We start from the raw sequence: 20113 nt of genomic DNA on the forward strand, positions 1-20113 counted from the left end.
TTTTATTTATTTGACAGATCACAAGTAGGCAGAGAGGCAGGCAGAGAGATAGAGGGGGAAGCAGGCTCCCTGCTGAGCAGAGAGCCTGATTTGGGGCTCTATCCCAGGACCCTGGGATCATGACCCAAGCCGAAGGCAGAGGCTTAAACCCACTGAGCCACACAGGCACCCCTGTATTACTGTTTTAAATTTTCTTTTTAAGATTTTATTTATTTATTTGTCAGAGAGAGAGAGTACAAGCACAGGCAGACAGAGTGGCAGGCAGAGACAGAGAGAGAAGCAGGCTCCCTGTTGAGCAAGGAGCCTGATACGGGACTCGATCCCAGAATGCTGGGCCTGAGCCGAAGGCAGCCACTTAACCCACTGAGCCACCCAGGTGTCCCCCGTATTACTGTTTTGAAGGTAGAATTTAATGTGGGGATTAGCTGAGATAGTTATGCACTAGCCATGCTGAGTTTGATACATTTTTTTACACATCCTTGTAGAGACTGGTTCAGAAACAGAGGTGAAGTTTGGTGTGTTAGTTGGGAAGATGAAGTAGTCTTTTTCTGTTTCCATTTTCTCAGTGAATACAGAATAGAGGTCATCAACATCAGTGATGGTGAAGGAATACTTTGGGGGAGAAAAGCTTGGAAAGGTCTTAGAGTAAATTGACTAGGAAAATTTAGTGGATTTATGGGCAGTGTTGTGCTAAGGGGGGCCACTTGCTAATTGTGGTTGTAAGTTCATCGTGTCATCATTCAGGATGTTCTGCTTTTTGAGGACAGACTGATTATGAGAAGAGTTAACTCTTCTCAATGTTGTGGTTTGGCCAGGTGAACGTGGGAGATCACCGAGTGAGAGGAGTAGCAAAGTTTAGAGTGTATGCAAGGGAGTGATTGTCGTGGCAGGGCATGGACGATAAGCTCGGTTAGAGGGACAAGAGGGAGGGAAGGACAATGAAAAAGTGGTAGGTAGGGTTCATGGTTTAAAAGATTATAGATAGTTAAAGTCACAGTTTTAGGGAAAGATGGATAGGAGATGGTGAATGGGGGTGGGGTGATTGAAATCAGGATATGGGAGGATTTCATCCACATTCTTATTTAATACCTACAAACTTCATATTATCTCCATCTTAGACATTGGAAAATTATGTCATAGAGATTAAATAACTTGACCAAGGTCACACAGCAACTAAATGGCAGTCTTTAGATGGGAAATCAAAATATCAGTTTTGTTTTTAAACTCCAACATCTTTGTACTAAACCAGCTGCCTGTGATTCATGACAGTTTTCTGCTAGACAAAGAGTAACCATTATTATGGCTGAGAATGTTTACATTGTGTTTGTTTTGCTTACTCCAGGCTTATTACGGCATGGGAATGAAAAAAAGGCCTCAGAATACATTTCTAATTTCAAAAACATCTCCTTACTTTCTTCATAAAACAAGTGGCCTTTAGAATTTGATGGAAAATAATTTTCACTTTCATCTTTGAAAATTCACAAGTTAACATTCATACATCAGTTTTGAGTAAGCCGTTAGGTAACATGGAGTAAATTCTGCCCTATCAGTTGACAGTAAAATAAAAATTCTCAATGCTAAGGAGATCATCCACCATTTTTCTACACTTAAAATTATTTAAGTAGATCCCTACTTAACAATAAACAATGACAATCTAAGAAAAAGAACTTAAGATAATTTTGATTATCTCTGCCTTAGGAGGCTTCAGAAAAATTTGCTTAGGTTCTAAGTAGATGGTAGTAAAGATTTTATGCTTCAGTAGAGGAAAAGTGAGATTTTAAATAGAAGGTTTTTCAGCCTAATAATTAAAATAACAATACTTAGCAGACTTCCACAATACTGCAAACAAACAAAACCCAATTGCCTGGGCTGTTTTTAGTTTAAATTACATGGAGCCCTTTCTAACATTGCTTGTAGGTATGGAGGCTTGATTGAAATAGCTGCATAATTCCTGAGCAGAGGGTTCTCTTTGCTGTAATTACATTCATGTGGTGACTCATATTCTCTTAATCCCTGGATTTTATAATTCAAAGGAAAATATTCCCTTGAACTTTGAAAACCTTGAAGACTCAAAAGTTGTTTTTTTAAAAATTATTGTTGTTATTACTACTACCACTATGACTTCTCTAAATGACATTATACCTAATTGCTTTTGATCTCACTCAGGCTAGCTCTGATAATGGGGATTTACTAATGTGACTGATGGAGAAAGGATCCCAGAGATACTCAGCATCAGGGATGGGCTTTCTGGATCCCAGGACCTAAGCAGCAGAGATTTAGGGGTTTTCCCTCTGGTATTCCCCACTGGCACAACTTTGTGTCTCTCAAGTGTCTGCTTATTTTTCACTTGTTGCCTCTCTTTCCTTGAATGATATTTTTGTGAATTCCCTTGTTCAGATTCCCAAGAGAGGGAATAATAGTTGGTTCTGCTAGTAAACACTGGCTTTGTATGACAGTTTCCTCCCCCACTTCTGTGAAGTTGAGACTGATACAAGGTTGGGGGCCTGTTCTTCGCAAATATCTGGCTGGTAGCTCTCCTGTGTAGGGTATGGATGTGGGTAATCAGGTGAGATGTGGATGCTGGAACAATGACATGTCTTGCTCGAGGCAGATTTCTATCATGCTTTTGTTGGTTAGAAGTCCTTTAGAATTTGTGAAATACTATCTTATATCCCCATGAGAAGAAAAGAAAGAGGAAGGAAGGAAGGAAAGATGGAGGGAGAGAGACAGGAAGGAAGGAAGGAGAAAAGAAAGACAGCTGTTGGTTGATTGCACAATAGCTGTTCTCTCCCCCGCCCTCCTTTCCCCCAGCATTGTTCAGCTCTCTCTGAGTACTCATGATGCTCAGGCAAGGCTCTGGAGATGGAAAACGATCATTCAAAAGCAAATGTCCCAGTCAAAGGATCTGTTTTGGTGAGGCCCAGTAAGGTAATTCTGGCAAAACATACTTGAGAAGATGGATGCTAGGAGCTTTTGTGTAGAGTTTACTGATTCAAGAAATACAGGGCTTTTCTTCCCTGGGATATTTTTATTTACGTGAGATGCTTTGAACTGCAGTAGCCATGCTAGGGCTATGGCAAGAGCTAGTGAAGAGGACAGGTCACTCACCATACTGGTGATGGAGCACCATGAACATGTGCTCACATCCATGTACTGAGCCACCACACCAACTAACTCTGGAACTTCCCTGTTGTTTGGTGGGAAATTATTTTGATGGAATAGGTAATAGCCCACAAGTATGCTACCAGGTAAGCTAGCCCCCACAGGCCAAATTAAAATCTTCAAGTCATGTGGTTTGCTAAATTAACTTGAAGGACATGGTGAGAAGCAAGAAGAAAGAAATGGTTAGGTTATCATCCCTACTATAGGGTCCAAGTTGGAGGGAAGGGATCCCTCCAGCTAAACCTGGAGTGCATGGTGTTCATAAGTTCTGCTTCTCTCCCTGCTGTATCTGCCTTCCCTGCTGATGATGTTTTCAAGGACCAGAGTTGAGGTTTGGGCAAGCTCCATAGGTGGAAGGTAGTTGAAGCTTAATGATGCCCATTTCCCGGTTCTGAGTTACACAGAGATAAGTAGGCTTGGTTGGGAGCTGTAAATTGCTGGGGAGCTAGATGAACAGTAATGGATTCTGTTTGTGTTTTGGGGGCAAAGAATACATGGGGTAAAAATGGGTGTCATCAGTGTTTATTAACCAAAGCAGTTTTATCCCCAAGCCTGCATTGGCAATGTCTGGACACATTTTTGATAGTCATGACTGATGAGTCTGTGAGATGCTATTGGCACCTAGTGAGGGAGGCCAGGGATGCTGCTAAACATACTACAGTGTATAAGATACTCCCCAAGACAAATAATTATCTGGCCCAACATGTCAGTACTATGGAAGTTGGGAAGCCCTGGATGTCACCAATAGGTGATTGAATTAAGATCTCATAGATAGTGTTTATGTATAGTGTATCCTGGATATTTAGTATCTTTTGTGTATTTATTGTATTTATGTATTGTATTTATTACCTAGATATCATTTGGTCACCCATCCCTTTCTAGCATACGTGATCTTTTTAGTTACACTTACCCACTCTATGCATTCTGTCACCTCTAACAAAATTTTGTTTACTAGTTACTCATCTATATTTAAAATATCTTAGTAGGGGTGCCTGGGTGGCTCAGTGGGTTAAAGCCTCTGCCTTCAGCCCAAGTCAGGATCCCAGGGTCCTGGGATCGAGCCCTGCATCGGGTTCTCTGCTCAGCGGGGAGCCTGCTTCCAACTCTCCTCTCTGCCTGCTTGTGATCTCTGTCTGCCATATAAACAAATAAAATCTTTAAAAAATAAAGAGTAAAATAAAATATCTTAGAAGTGTTGGCATATGTTTTGTAAACTTCAAATTTATTCATCTAACAGATCTGCAGAAGCAAATTCACATTACACCTGTCCTGGAATTTCTAACAAGAAAGAAGATATAAATGTCCTATAAATAAACTAAATTATTTAAGCCACTTTTAGTTGTGTTTTCTACAGCTTGCAGCTTTGAGCATCCTAGCTGGTTCCCTCATAACATCAGAAGGAAAATGTATTCCAAAGATATATGAAACAAGGAGTTATACTATAATTATAGCTCCCCTAAAGGGTAATGTAGGGATCAGATACTGTAGGGAATTGATTATGGTACCTCTGTTAATATAACACATGCTTGATCATTCTGTTTACCTTTCAAGCCAGTGTAGGCTTGGTGCTTATCATGGCAGGCCTATGTGCTCAGATTAAGAGAGAGGAAGAGAGCATGTTTGCATGCAATAGCAGGGTTGGGGGTGTGGAGACAGAGGGAGAGAGAGAATCTTAAGTAGGTTCCACACCTAGTGTGGAGCCTGATACAGGGTTCAATCTCATGATCCTGAAATCATGACTGGACCGAAATCAAGTGTTGGATGCTTAACCTACTGAATCATCCAGGTGCCCCAGAAATTCACATTTTTTTTCAAAGATTTTATTTATTTATTTGACAGAGAGAAATCACAAGTAGGTGGAGAGGCAGGCAGAGAGAGAGAGGGAAGCAGGCTCCCCGCCGAGCAGAGAGCCGATGCAGGACTCGATCCCAGGACCCTGAGATCATGACCTGAGCCGAAGGCAGCGGCTTAACCCACTGAGCCACCCAGGCGTCCCAGAAATTCACATTTTTTAAAAAAGATTTTATTTCTTTATTTGAGAGAGAGAGAGAGAGCATGAGAGGAGGGAAGGTCAGAGGGAGAATTAGACTCCCCACAGAGCTGGGAGCCCGACCTGGGACTTGATCCCAGGACTCTGGAATCATGACCTGAGCCGAAGGCAGTTGCTTAACCAACTGAGCCACCCCGTTGCCCAAAATTCACATTTTTTAAATGATTGGGATAATTTTAGTATGGTAACCTGCAGGGCACTGTGAAAAAGATTTTCTAGTTAGCTGAATATCCATTGACAGAATAAACTTAGAAATTTATAAGTTCTGGGGCTCATTTGGTTAAGCGTCTGCCTTTGACTCAGGTCATGATCTCAAGCTCCTGGGGACTGAGCCCGACATGGGGCTCCCTGCTCAGTGGGGAGTCTGCTTCTCCCTCTCCCTCTGCCCTTACCCTCTGCTCCTGCTGACTCTCTCGCTGCACACTCCCTCTCTCAAATAAATAAATCAAATCTTAAAAAAAGAAATTAATCACTTCATAATTATCTTTATTTAATGATGTTAATTTTATTTATGTCTTCGTGCTTTAAAAATATGGAGACATTAAGACTTTTATGGAAGTTGTGTCTCGAGGCACCACTATTAAAGGGGGAATTTTTTCATATGTGTGGAATTAAAGGAAAGCATATTTATTTATTTATTTATTTAAGATTTTATTTATTTATTTGACAGAGAGAAATCACAAGTAGATGGAGAGGCAGGCAGAGAGAGAGAGAGAGAGAGAGGGAAGCAGGCTCCCTGCTGAGCAGAGAGCCCGATGCGGGACTCGATCCCAGGACCCTGAGATCATGACCTGAGCCGAAGGCAGTGGCTTAACCCACTGAGCCACCCAGGTGCCCCAAGGAAAGCATATTTAAGAAGATGTAAACATCTTTAAATTGTACAAGAAGGTTGATTAGGAGAGATTTCAAAAAGGATTATTTAAAAATGCTCAAGGCATATTCCTTCTCATTTTCTCCACCTTTCTTTGCCCCCTTTTAATGTTTTTGTGATGAAAAGGAATATTTTGCTAGGTTAAAATATCACACATTAAAAATGGTAAAGTATGGTAGTAAATCAGAACTATTTGGTAAAAGCTAAAGTAAAAATGGGAAGAATAAGATGTTTTAGGAATAATGTTGAGCTTACGGTAGTTTCCTAGAACCATTGACCTAGGTCAGTGGAATAGGTTAATGACAGGTGATTAAGCTCATCGTTTTTGAGGAGTACTAGGATCTGTGTGTGCGTGTTTGTGAGAGAGAAAATGAAAGAGAGAGAAAGAGACTCATAAAGTTTTATTTTTGTTTTAAAATATTAGCCAAAGAATCATAAAGCTGGTATGTGTAAACTTGTCAATTTTCAGATGATTTACATTTTCAAGGTCTTCTTTAATCATCGTTTCTGTTTGTTACAGCGATTTGCTGTCCTCTGAATACGTAGAGAGACATGTTGAACATGGAGGGAAGACAGTGGAAGTTAAAGTAAGTAAAATTGTCTCCCTGTGGGGGAAATCTTTTGAGAATTTTTAAAATACTGATTCTGATTTTAATTTTCACTGAAACTTCTAAGTGTACAGTTTGGGGCTTTTATATTTTTTCAAGAAAGTGTGTCACCCATTTGTGAATAAAAGCCTTCAGTTATCAGAGAAAGAATTCTTAGTGTGCTGTAGGAATTGTTGGAGTTATGTTTTTGGGTAAAGATTTTATTTATCAGAGAGAGAGAGAGTACAAGCAAGGAGAGTGGCAGAGGAAGAGGGAGAAGCAGGCTTCCTGCTGAGCAGGGAGCCCCATGTGGGACTCGATCCCAGGATCCTGAGATCACAACCCAAGTCAAAGGCAGACCTCAGCAGACTGAGCCACCCAGGCTCCCCTGGAGTTGTGTTTTATGGGATTAATGTAGCACAAGGGTTATTTTTTAGAATATGTCACAGAAAATAATTTCTGAATTTGCCTTTAAGGTTAGCCCTGAGAAATAAGAAGTAAAATCTTGGTTCCAGGATTGATACATGACTTTGCATTCAGTTAAATATTCCCCTGGGGCGCCTGGGTGGCTCAGGTCATTATTCCAGGGTCCTGGGATCGAGCCTCGCATCTGCTCTCTGCTCAGCAGGGAGCCCGCTTCCCCCTCTCTCTCTGCCTGCCTCTCTGCCTTCTTGTGATCTCCATCTGTCAAATAAATAAATAAAATCTCTTTAAAAAAAAAAATATTCCCCTGATAAAATGGCAAATTTATTAGGTCTGTAGGGAAAGCCCCGGGGGTTTTTAAATCCCTGGTGAGAGAAATCACAGGACACTGGTTCATTTCAGGTAAGCTCTGAAAGGAAATTTGAATAAAATCCTCTTCCAATTGTAGGCATAGGAATGTATGTTTTTGTCCAGGCTACTGATGATGTCATCTGAGGACTGGTGAGGCTGAATCCCTCCCAGGGTTTTCTTTAGGCCCCTTGTATATAGTACGATGTTTTAGCCAAGTTTTAATTTCTTCTGAACAATGTTTGTACTATTTGTTTTGCTTTATCAGAATTATATTCCATTTAGATTTATTTTCTTTTTCTGAATATAAATTTGATACAGACTCATTTTAGTAAACTTAAAAGTAGAAAAAAAGTGGGGAAAAATGAAAAATCACCCTTAAATTCATCACTGAGGTAAACTTTGTTTTCATTTTGTTGTATGTCCTTTTAGTATTGTTTTGTCCTACGCATGTCTATGTATAGACATTTCCGATAAAGATTTAAAATCTGTTAATTTTTACAAGTGAACTAATTATTATAATTATAACAATCCTTCCAGAAAGTTACTCTAAACTTGTTAAGACTGACTTGGTTGATGTATTTGCACTGCCTTACTGCAGAAAGGATGTCAGGACTCTCCCAGGTCTAACATAGGAGAATAGTGACATTTTGTTTGGAGTTAAAAAAAAATAACTGCTATTTAGAAGCTCTGGGCTTCTATTCTCTTCCCTGTTTATTTGGTTCACTTTCTTATTTTGTAGGATGCTTTTCTGAATGCAGAGTGTATCTTACTCCTTTGTTAAATTAAAGAGGAAAAGAAACAGACAGTTTACTATGTATTTCCATTTCTGCCTGTCAGTGGAATGAGGAAGTACATCTATAGGCATGGAGGGCAGATTAGCAGAAAACTATTTGCTGTTGCTATAGTAATATCCTTTCCAGGAAACTTGTACTTCGTCAACAAAGCTTACTCCACTCAGATTATTAGGCAACGTGGGTATGTATAACACCTAGAGCTCTGATGTTCTGCGCCGTCTTTGCTGATTTTCTAGTCTGAGAATTGCATTTTCTTAGTTGATGGTTTGTCTAACCCCCCAAGCCTATTAAATCAGGGAAATAATTAATCCACCCTTCAATCAAACTCGAAGGCCAGAAGACATTTCTCCCTTTAAGAAAACCACTTGGATCTCACCCATCACCTCCATTTGTTTCTAATCCATTTAAAAATCTAACTCAAAATTCTCCTCTGGGTTTTTTCCAGGAACCACACTGAAAGCTCTGAACCCTGCCCCATCAATGAGTTAGTAGCCAGTTATTTTCCTGTTGGTTCCCTTGTGTTGTGCCCTTTGTGCTTCGCTGTTTGGGGTGTTTCTTTTTACATGGAGTCTGTTAGTTCTCTTTTCTTTATTAATGACTCGGAATTTTCTCAAGCCTTTCTTTCACTATACGTTAGGAATGAAAATTGTAGCATTTCATATTTTTTTCATTCTACTACCTTTTCAAAAAAAAATTTTTTTTCTTACCTTCTGTATCAGTTTGCTAAGGCTGCTATCACAAAGTACCACAGAGTGGCTTAAACAACAGAAATGTATTTTCTGGGGTGCCCAGGTGGCTCAGTCTGTTAAGTGGCTGCCTTTGGCTCATGGTCATGCCTTCGGCTCAACACCATAGGTCATGATCCTATCCTGGGATGGAGCCCCACATTGGGCTCCCTGCTCAGTGGAGAGCCTGCTTCTCCCTCTACCTCTGTCTGCTGTGCTCTCCCTCTCCATCTCTCTGTCAAATAAATAAATAAAATCTTTTTTAAAAATGTATTTTCTTAACAATTTTGGAGGCTCAAAGGCCAAGATCAAGGTGTCAACTGGGTTGGTTTCCTCTGAGGCTTTTAGATGGTGCCTTCTCCTTATGCCTTACATGGTTTTCCCTCTGCGTCTGTCTGTGCTTTAATTTCTTCTTCTTCCTTTTTATTTATTTGAGAGAGAGAGTGAGAGAGAGTGCAGGAGCAGAAGAAGGGCAGAGGAGAGGGAGAAGCAGGCTCCCTGCTCGAGCCTGATTTAGGGATCCATCCCAGAACCCTGGGATGAGCCAAAGACAGATGCCCAGTTGACTGAGCCACCCAGGAGCCCTCTGATTTCTTCTCCTAAAACAAACTATTCCTCATGTTGGATTAGGGCCTACTCAAACATCCTCATTTTAACTTAATTACTTCTTTAAAGACTATATCTTCAAGTACAATTATAATCTGTGGTACCTGAGGGGTTAGGACTTCAACATAAGAATTTCAGAGGAATAAAATTAAACCCATAACACCTTTCCTAAGAGGGCCATGCTTTTGTTTTGTTTTGTTTTTTTTAAAGGCTTATTTATTTTAGAGAGTGTGAGGGTGACAGAGACCATGAGTGGGAGGGGCAGAGGGAAAGGGGGGAGAATCTCAAGCAGACTCCACACTGAGTGCACTGAGCATGGAGCCCCATATAGGGCTCAGTCTCACAACCCTGAGGAGATGGCCTAAGCTGAAGCCAAGAGTTCCACGCTGAGCAGACGGCACTACCCAGGTGCACCTTGTGTTTTTAAATTTTTTTAAAATTGGCCTTTGTTTTGGAAGTGAAATAAATGAAGGGTATGTGAAATAAAGACAAAGCTGTACTTCTTTTGATGATATAAAATCAAAAGCAAAATCATTATGCCAGATTGGGACGCCTGGGTAGTGCAGTCTGTTATGCATCTGACTCATGAGTTCAACTCAGGTCATGATCTTGGGGTTATGGGATTGAGCTCTGCATGGTGCTCCCCTTTGGGCAAGGAGTCTTCTTGAGATTTCTTCTGCCCCTCACCCTGATTGTAGTCTCTCTCTGTTTCTCTCTCAAATAAATAAATAATTAAAATCTTAAAAAAAAAAATCATTAGGCCATGTTTAAACAATGGCTAGATACCAGTCTAGTAAATGACTCTGCTCAGGTGTCATGGAACCTTTATTTGTGAAACTCAGGTGCAATGCATTTATTAAAGGGTGTGAGTATGAATGTGGGAAAAGGAATACATTTGCATGAAATAGCTACTTTGGTGAATCTTTTAGATTGTAATAATCTTTTTTCAAACCTTTTTATTTATTATATTTAAATTAAAACAAATAAAAAATTTTATTTATTTGAGAGAGAGAGCATGCACAGGAGCGTGAGGGGGGAGGGGCAGAGGAAGAAGCAGACTCCCCACTGAGCAGGGAGCCTGATTTGGGAGGCTGGATCCCAGGGCCCTGAGATCATGGCCTGAGCTGAAGGCAGATACTTAACTGACTGAGCCACCCAGGAGCCCCTAAAACCTTTTTAAATTGTAAAATGTAACACTGACACAGAAATTGCTAAGGTGAGTACCCTATAACCCCCATCCGAATCAAGAAACAGCTCAACCAGGTCTCCTGTGTGCTGCTTCCCAAACCCAAGCCCCTCCCTCCTCTTACAGACTTGTAAATAGTACTGTGACTTCAGTGGTTGTAATTTCCTCATTTTTGCTTATTGCGTTATCACATGAGCTTGTATTCCTGCAGTTTAATTTGCCTATCTGAAGTTTTTTTTAGTGAGTTGTTTTTTTTTTTTTCAAGATTTTATTTATTTATTTGACAGAGAGCGAAAGCACAAGCAGGGGGAGAGGCGGGCAGAGGGAGAGGGAGAAGTGAGCCAGTTAATGAGTTTTAAGACAGTCTCTTTTAATCTGTTGGTTTCTCCATATCTTTCTTTTTTTTCCTTCTCCCTTGCAATTTATATGTTGTTTCTTCAACAAATCAATTGTTTATCCTATGTGGTTCACAGTCTGAATTTTGCTGTTGACTTCAATGTTATATTTAGAGTAAAATGAAATCTATGTCAGTCTTCCCATAAGATAGTGATTTGTATTATCAGCAAGGACATTCTATGCCTTGTTGAAGGTAGTTTTATTCCAGTCAGACAGATACATAATCCCTATTTTAAAGTTCTATTAAAATATTTTCTTCAAAGTTTACAAAGATAAAAGATTTAAGTGGGGGGAAAAAAGAGAGATTTTTATTCCTTTAATAAGACATTATTAATCTCGTCTTTCCCTTACATTTATTTCCAGTTCATTTAAAAATTAAATTCTAAATTTGCCCCTTAGTTTAGGAAGAACTTTTATGGGTTCAATATGAACTTCTAAGACAATTTTAACCTTAAGTTTCAATCTATCAGAACATCTAGGGAACACTGTCTTTTTATTTTGACTGTGATGAACTGTAGATTTAGATTCTTAAGACAAAGTGAGCTGGGATTGACAAGTAGCAGCAAATAAGTCTAAACCATGCAGTTCGCAGTTTTACAGTTAGCTAGCTTTTTTTTTTTTTTTTTTTTTGTCTTGAGGCTAAAGACTGCCAGTATTCAACTTAATTGGTTGCCAGTTACATAGGCTCTAGTTAATGAGTTTTATAATACTAATAATAGTAACCACTGGTATTTATTGCTCATGATGTGACAGGCACATGAATTCATGTGTATTGCATGCTCAAAACGACCTGTGATTATAATTATTATGAAACTTGACAGGAAGCTGAGGTATAGAGAGGTTATATAATTTGCTGAAGATAACACAGTAAAGAGTAGTAGAGCCACAGTTAACATTTAAGTTCCTTAACTCCTAGGCAGACTCTCACACCATATTATCTACCATAAATTCTGTATTACGTAAGATAGGCTAGCCATGAAGACAGAAATGTATTTTATTTAGACTTATTTTATACATACTTATTTCATTTTGGACGTATCTAGCAATTACTCTTTTATAGTCTTATTCTTCAGCTAAAGTGATGGTCTATTCAAAGACCCTTTATGTATTTCTCTCAACTTTGGTCATGTGTTCAGGTAATTGTTTAGTAATGTCCATTGCTTTAGGCAAAATATGGTAGAGACACATCCAGTACAAAGCCTGTTTTACTTTTCATATCTCAGGAAAATAGTCATAGTATGAGTTTTAGAACATTAGGAAAGGAATGGCTAAATCTTTATACCAAGAATGTGTATAGATGTGGGATGAGGCAGATTTCCTTTGTGTGAAAACGTAAAAACAGATGGCTTGGTATAGACATAGGGCTTATTATATTTATTACCAGTGAAAGACTGTGACCAGTCACCAGTATCATTTGTTCTAACAGGTTTTTGGGGAGTAGTTAGTTTTTTTATGTCTTATGATAATAATCAAAAGTAATAGCTGCTAAGTGTCTAATTAGTTCAAATTATTTCTACTATATGTGAGCACTCCTAGCTTGTCTTTGGGTCAAAATCCTAATCCTTGAGGATAGGTGTATACAGAGATGCCTTTTACACAGCATTGACTTTGACTGGCAATCAACAGGTTACTGTCCATCGTATGTGTAAGTGAATTGTGTGCACTCAAGGATCATTGTCTTGAATTATGTCCATAGGGGCAGTAAAAAGATGGTAAGAAAGCAAAGGAGTGTGGACCAAGGTTGAAGTCTAGAAAAAGGTAAAGGATGTGGAGAGAGTGCTGTGTGTTGGGGTGCTGGTATCAGAGGAGAAAGTGTCTCCTTGAGGGTGGGAGAGGTTATTATGACTCAAGGGAACATTTTCTTAGTGGAATGGCGGTGTAATTTTCATTAAAAATATTTTTTGTCTTTTTTTTTAAGATTTTATTTATTTATTTGTCAGAGAGAAAGAGACAGAGAGAGCATGGGCACAAGCAGGGGGAGCAGCAGGCAGAGGGAGAAGGAGACACCCCCCTGAGCAAGGAGCCCCACATGGGACCCAATCTCAGGACCCTGGGATCATGATCTGAGCCAAAGGCAGACACTTAACCAACTGAGCCACCAGGCATCCCTTCATTAAAAATATTTTCTGAGCAAATTAAAATGGCTCCTGTTAACTCTGAAAATAGAATGTTAGTAAAGTTGATACAGAAGCAAGGCGAAAGCCCCAATTCTTTTTTTCTTTTCTTTTCTTTTTTTCTTTCTTTCTTTCTTTTTTTTTTTTTTTTTTACCAAATAGTTTTTCTCCTGCTGTTCACATCCATCTTCCCTCCCTGAGTTTGAAGCTCCATGAAAGATCCCCAGCTTAACCAGCAGGTGCATATGCTACAGGCTGAATCTCTAGATTCCTTTTGCACTCATTTTTCTGAGTCAGATTTCTAGCTCATTCTTCTTTCTTGAAAGAGATACCTTTTCTTCTTATCCCGCCTTAATCTTTTTGCTTTCTACAATGAATGTGCCAAAGAAGGAAAAAAAAAATTTCTAGTGGAGAACAGCTTTAAGAGATCACTTAGAAACGATTAAATATCTGACCTTCCTGACTTATGCTAACTTTGTAGCTGCTATAACCCTAAACAGTATCCATAGATAATGGCTTGTTTTCTTGAATTGTATTCAAGCTTCCTCATGTCTCATTTTCTGATTTCTCCATGATGAACATAATGATCAACACTTGAATAGTTTAGAAGTTGTGTAATATATTAAATAATGTTTCTTAAGATATCTTTTAACTTACTTTGTTTGTAAAAAATACCCCTCAAATAATAATAGGGTGGTAAAAAATATTGTGGACTTCTTTCTTAAGTAAAAAATGTTCTCAGTTTGTCATTAGTCGATTTAGTTTATTTAAAATATAGGTTATAGTTTAGTGACTGCATTCTGAATACTCTGCTTTTTATAATGATACAACATTGACATATCGTTTTATGAAATAGGGATTTTTCTTGAATTCATTGCATACAATTGAAGGGTACATAAATGCTTGAACTATTTCTTTTTTTGGCCATAGGAGCACAAAAATGGCTATTAAACTGCCACAGTGTCATTATATATATTTATTGCAGCAGAAAAGATGCACAGAGGGGTTAATCTGCTTTTGCTTATCCTGGATATCAAGTTTCCTTATTGATTCTCAAAACTGCGTTTCCATCCAGAATCTTGGTTCTTCCTACAGATGCCAGAAGAGTAAGCGATGAAGAAGAAAAGCAGAACCAGACTTGGGTGTGCAGTAAATTTTGCTGTGTGCATTAGTACAGAGACACCCATGCCATCCCATTGGTGATGAATCTTCTGAAAGAGACTAGTTTTGTTTTGTTTTCAAATAGCTTTTAAGTAATCTCTTTATTTTGAGGTTGTCTTTTTTTTTTTTTTTTAAGATTTTATTTTTATTTATTTATTTGACAGACAGAGATCACAAGTAGGCAGCGAGGCAGGCAGAGAGAGAGAGAGAGAGAGAGGGAAGCAGGCTTCCTGCGGAGCAGAGAGCCCGATGTGGGGCTCGATCCCAGGACCCTGAGATCATGACCCGAGCCGAAGGCAGCAGCCCAAACCACTGAGCCACCCAGGCGCCCCTTGAGGTTGTCTTTTGACATAAATGCAAACAACAGCTACTGTTGACAAGTAATCTATACAGAAGCCTTTTAAAATCTTGGTTTTTTTGTTTGTTTGTTTGCTAGTTTGTTTTTAGGAGGACTCACCAACAATATTTCTCTTCCAAAATGCACTTCTTATTAACAATTTCCCCTTGCATTTGAGGAACATGTTCTCTATCTTGAATTCTCACTACAGTAGCTTTTTCACAGACTCTTGGATAAGGGAATAATACTCAGTTATCTAGACAGTAATCAAGGCGGGTGGTCTGGGAGGTTGGTTTAGAGAGAATTTCTTTTTAAACGGATCTGTTTGTAGAAGTTGTCATGTAAGCTCTTGTATTGCCTTTAATTTCAAATCCAAGGATCAGGCATTTCCCCTGGCTCTGTGGAAACAGGGAAGGCCTTTATCTAGTAAAGTAACTTAGTGCTGTGCATTTTAAGGATGGCTGAGGAGCAGACTATCAGGTAAAGACCCTTAGTTGGTCCTTTTGGGTGGGGATCCTGCTGCCATGATAATGGGGATTTTTTTTTTTAATAACTTTATTGAGATACAGCTCATTTGCCATAAACCAAAGTGGGTTTGGGTCTCTATTTTGTCTGTTAGGGAGATTTTTAAACTGAGTGTGTGTGAATCGAGTTGATTAAAATTATGACAGTTTAATGAAGCAATGGTAAGTATGCTTGACAGAGGCTACTACCCATATGTCAGAATGCATATTTATGTTCTTCTTGCTAGACTGCCTGGGAAATTCAGGTTAAGGACTCTCACCAGTGCACCTGCGCTCTGGAGCAGAGCCCCAGGTGCAGGAGGAAGGACAGTTTTAGGTATGGGTGTTACAGTTTGTGGGGTGGGTATGCATTTACCTCACACTGGTTCTCTTTTCAGCTGTCATATCTGCAGACATGATAACTTTTTACACAATTAAAAACCAAGTTCAGGGCGCCTGGGTGGCTCAGTGGTTAAGCCGCTGCCTTCGGCTCAGGTCATGATCTCAGGGTCCTGGGATCGAGTCCCGCATCGGGCTCTCTGCTCAGCAGGGAGCCTGCTTCCTCCTCTCTCTCTCTCTGCCTGCCTCTCTGCCTACTTGTGATTTCTCTCTGTCAAATAAATAAATAAAAATCTTTAAAAAAAAAAAAAAAAAAAAAAAAAAAAAAACCAAGTTCACCCCAAATACACAATTTTAAAAATTAGATGACTTCTAGAAATCTCAATTCTGAGACAGTTTATGAGTTATAAGTTAACATCAGTCTTGACAGTAAAACTAGAATGACTTTAAAAAATTTTTATTCTCTCCATCTCCCAATGTCCTCCATGTTATTCCTTATGCTCCACAAGTAAGTGAAACCATATGATAATTGACTCTCTCTCCTTGACTTATTTCACTCAGGAGAAGTGAGTTGGGGGAAATCAGAGGTAGAGACAAACCGTGAGACACTGTGGACTCTGAGAGACAAACAGGGTTTTGGTGTTTTTTTTTTTTTTTTTCATTTTTTAATTTCTTTATATACATATAATGTATTATTAGCCCCAGGGTACAGGTTTGTGAATCGCCAGGTTTACACACTTCACTCACCATATCACGTACCCTCCCCAATGTCTATAACCCCACCACCCTCTCCCTCACCCCCTACCCCCGGTCACCCTCAGTTCGTTTTATGACAGTAAGAGTCTCTTATGGTTTGTTTCCCTTCCGATCCTATGTTGTTTCATTTATTCTTTTCCTACCCTCCAAACCCCCCACGTTGCATCTCCACTTCCTCATATTAGGGAGATCGAATGATAGTTGTCTTTCTCTGATTGACTTATTTCGCTAAGCATAATACCTTCTAGTTCCATCCACATCATTGCAAATGGCAAGATTTCATTTTTGGTGGCTGCATAGTATTCCATTGTGTATATATATATATATATATATATATATATATATATATATACACACACACACACATATATATACAACATCTTCTTTATCCATTCATCTATTGATGGACATCTAGGTTCTTTCCATAGTTTGGCTATTGTAGATATTGCTGCTATAAACATTCAAGTGCACCTGCCCCTTTAGATCACTATGTTTGTATCTTTAGGGTAAATACCAAGTAGTGCAATTGCTGGGTCATAAGGTAGCTCTATTTTCAATTTTTTGAGGAACCTCCATGCTGGACAAACAGGGTTTTGGAGGGGGTTGGGGGGTGGGGTGAGCCTCGTGATGGGTATTGTGGAGGGCATGTATTGCATGGAGCACTGGGTGTGGTGCATAAATAATGAATTTTGGAACACTGAAAAAAAATTAAATTTTAAAAGAAGTAACAATAATAAAAAGATATTTATTATATTAAAAAATTTTTGTTCTATGTATTTTTCTTATCCATGAATATTTGATAACCAACTGTGGATAACTAGTTTTGAATTTTATTATATTTAATGACTTCATTAGCCTCTAACTGCTGACATAAATAATTAAAAAAAAAAAAAAAACCTCAGGATAGTAGGAGTCTACAAGAATGAGATCTAGAGGGGCACCTGAGTGGCTCAGTTGTTAAGCATCTGCCTTCGGCTCAGGTCATGATCCCAGGGTCCTGGGATTGAGCCCCACATTGGGCTCCCAGCTCTGCATGAAGCCTGCTTCTCTCTCTCCTACTGCCCCTGCTTGTGCTCCCTCTCTCGTTTTGTCTATCTCTGTCAAATAAATAATAAATGAAATCTTAAAAAAAAAAAAAGAATGAAATCTAGACTTTCTATGTAGGGTTAATCTTCCAGTAATTTAATAAGATAATATTGAACTGAGTAATGGGGGATGGTAGTGGGATTTAATTCTAGAATCTCCTGGTGCAGAGATGATTCTAGAATTGCAAATAGATCCAGCACAGGAAACCTCATTCTTCTGGCCCAGCGGGGTTGAGCTGCTGCTCGTTTTTAAATACTTCTGTTTTTAAATAGTGGATTATATCAGAATGAAGCCTCATCAGTTTTTTCTGTTACTGCAAGGCCACGATATCCGCATATATGTATTTTAAAGTATTTTAAATCATGAACAAAAGTGTAGCTGTAAAAGCCATACATTGGAGGGTGAGTGTATGGGAATCCTGGTCAGCTGGCTTTATTGACTGATAATTACCATGCGTTGCTGTCCTGTATGAAGTCTGTTTTCATTGCTGTCTGTAGGGCTAAATTTTAGTAATGAGTAACTGCTGCCAGTGATTAAATGTTAGCTCTTGGGAAGAGGTTACCAGTTCTTACAAAGCTAAACTTATTTTGCTCCCTTAAAGCTACTAGTGGCATGTTCTCTCCAGCTACTTGTGCTCACCTTAATGGAGTTTAAAAAATAAAATGACTTGCTGTCCTTCTGTTCTATATCATTCTCAAAATTTTGCATTTTTACGAATTAATTATTACGAGCCCATAAGTGCTCATTTTACCATCAGGGATCTCTTGTTTCATACATTCTAAACCTCTTTGAATCCTAAAGATCTCCTGATGGTGTCAGTACTGGTAACTGGACTGAGGAATAAAAGAGCAGAAGAATTGGTGGCAGCCGGAGAAGCAGCAAATGCTGGGATGGTACTTGCTCTGTGCTGGGTACTCATCTCATATGCCAAGTTACTTAGTCCTCCTGTAGTACCATTGCTGTCCTCATTTTGCAGCAAGGAAACTGAGGCACAGATAGTTTAACTAACTTGTCAGAGAACTTGAAGCCGGAGTTCCTGCTTTAATCCACTATTGTCTACCTTCTCTATGGAAACGATCACAATACCAGAGGATTCGGAATGCACATATTTAAGTCAGAACACCCCAATTTACCATTTGCAGTTACATCGACATTAGCAGTTTGTTTTAGTAAGACATACATTAAAAAAAGATGTCATCTTTGGTTGAAGTGAGTTTTGATTATTCTAAATAGAAATTTCTGTTCTTCTAAAGAAAACCAAATGCCTTCTCAGGAAGCCTTGTTTTTTCAGGCATTCTCTCTTGGGGTTTATTTTTAGTCCTTCTTTGTTCTCCGTAGAGGCTGGACTGAGTATTGTTCAGCACGGGGAATTGCCATGGCTCCTGAGCTCTAACTGTTGGAAATATGTAGCTGTTTCACACATGGCAGACACATGCTTCAGTTCTTAGGCCCATCTTAAGCATATGTGTATTTTTGCTTGCATCTGGAAGAATGTGAAGTTTTATGGACAAGAGTAACTAAGCTAAAACACATCATCATCCTGCCAACAGACTAGAAGATATTTGGTTGTATTTCTGCCACGGCACTTTAAAGTACCCATCCTCCTTTCTTCCCCAGCGTGTGAGCACGTGCGTACACACCCACCCACACACACACACACACGAGGAATAAAAGAGCTACACAAATTAAATGTAAAAATTAGTAAAGTGTTTGTTTCTTCCCCACATGTATAGTTCTTCTGGGTATGTCTCCCAGCATTATTTTTTAGCCATGGCTAGTCATCTATTTAGTATCTTTTCGATGAGCTGGACAATGTGTGCATTTTCCCCTTGGCAGGTTTATGCAGACATATGCTCCTCTGCCGTCTTGTAATCAGTGTGGTTTCAGGAAGGTCTCAGATTTCTTGATTTGATTCTCTTTGCATTATAGGAGAAAATTCTGTGCAGATTAAGTAAATTTTGCTTTCCCTTGGGACAGAAGCAAGGTTGCTCTATGTCCATCATCATGTATAATGCATCAGCTACCTTAATGGCATTGTTAAGATTCCAAGTAGTCTTAACTCTGTAGCCTGAAGGAAATATATTGGCCCATTACCAGTTTATACAGGTCAAGTATCTTCGTGCTGGGAGCAGGGAAAAATGAAAAGTGACAGCTGGTGTCAGCATGAATTCTCTTTCAAAGCTCTGTATCCAGTTTGAGTAGAAAGTCCTGTTTATTTTCATTCTAGTGTTAAGATTTTTTCCCAAATAAGTATTGAAATCATTATTTCATCTGTTAATGTTCAAGGTGTTATACATAAACTTAAAAAGACATGTTCCCATAAATTAAAACAAAATTAAAAGTAGCACTAACTAATGGTATTCTATGTTTGGAACCAATTAACTATTTTGTAATAGAATATATTGTTCCTACTTTAATCCTAGTTAAAGAATTAACTTTTCATTATACAGTGTCGTATAAATCGACTGTTGCAAATGTTTTTGAAATTAGAGTGAATTGTTAGAGTAATTATGTTTGAATAAGAAGTTGTGGAAGTGTTTTTGACAAGTTTGAAACTCATTTGAAGCAAAAAAAATCATTATTTCCTGGTGTTGTCCTAAATGAGTGCTATTTCCTTATTCCTTTTTTTTAAATACTCCTATTTTCCAGTAAATAAATGGCCACTA

General features: G+C 38.9%; 1 protein-coding gene across 16 annotated transcripts in view; it reads left to right on the forward strand.

Annotated features, from left to right (window-relative positions):
* The window catches only part of ADAM22 (ADAM metallopeptidase domain 22), a 221715-nt gene that overhangs the window by 106716 nt on the left and 94886 nt on the right, over positions 1-20113 (forward strand). For all 16 annotated transcript variants that reach the window (XM_059171028.1, XM_059171030.1, XM_059171033.1 and 13 more), the window contains exon 4: positions 6604-6670. In XM_059171028.1, the coding sequence (XP_059027011.1) occupies positions 6604-6670 (67 nt within the window). The remainder of the gene's footprint in view (positions 1-6603; positions 6671-20113) is intronic.

Source organism: Mustela lutreola, chromosome 4 (assembly GCF_030435805.1).
Source record: "Mustela lutreola isolate mMusLut2 chromosome 4, mMusLut2.pri, whole genome shotgun sequence".
Lineage (NCBI taxonomy): Eukaryota > Metazoa > Chordata > Mammalia > Carnivora > Mustelidae > Mustela > Mustela lutreola.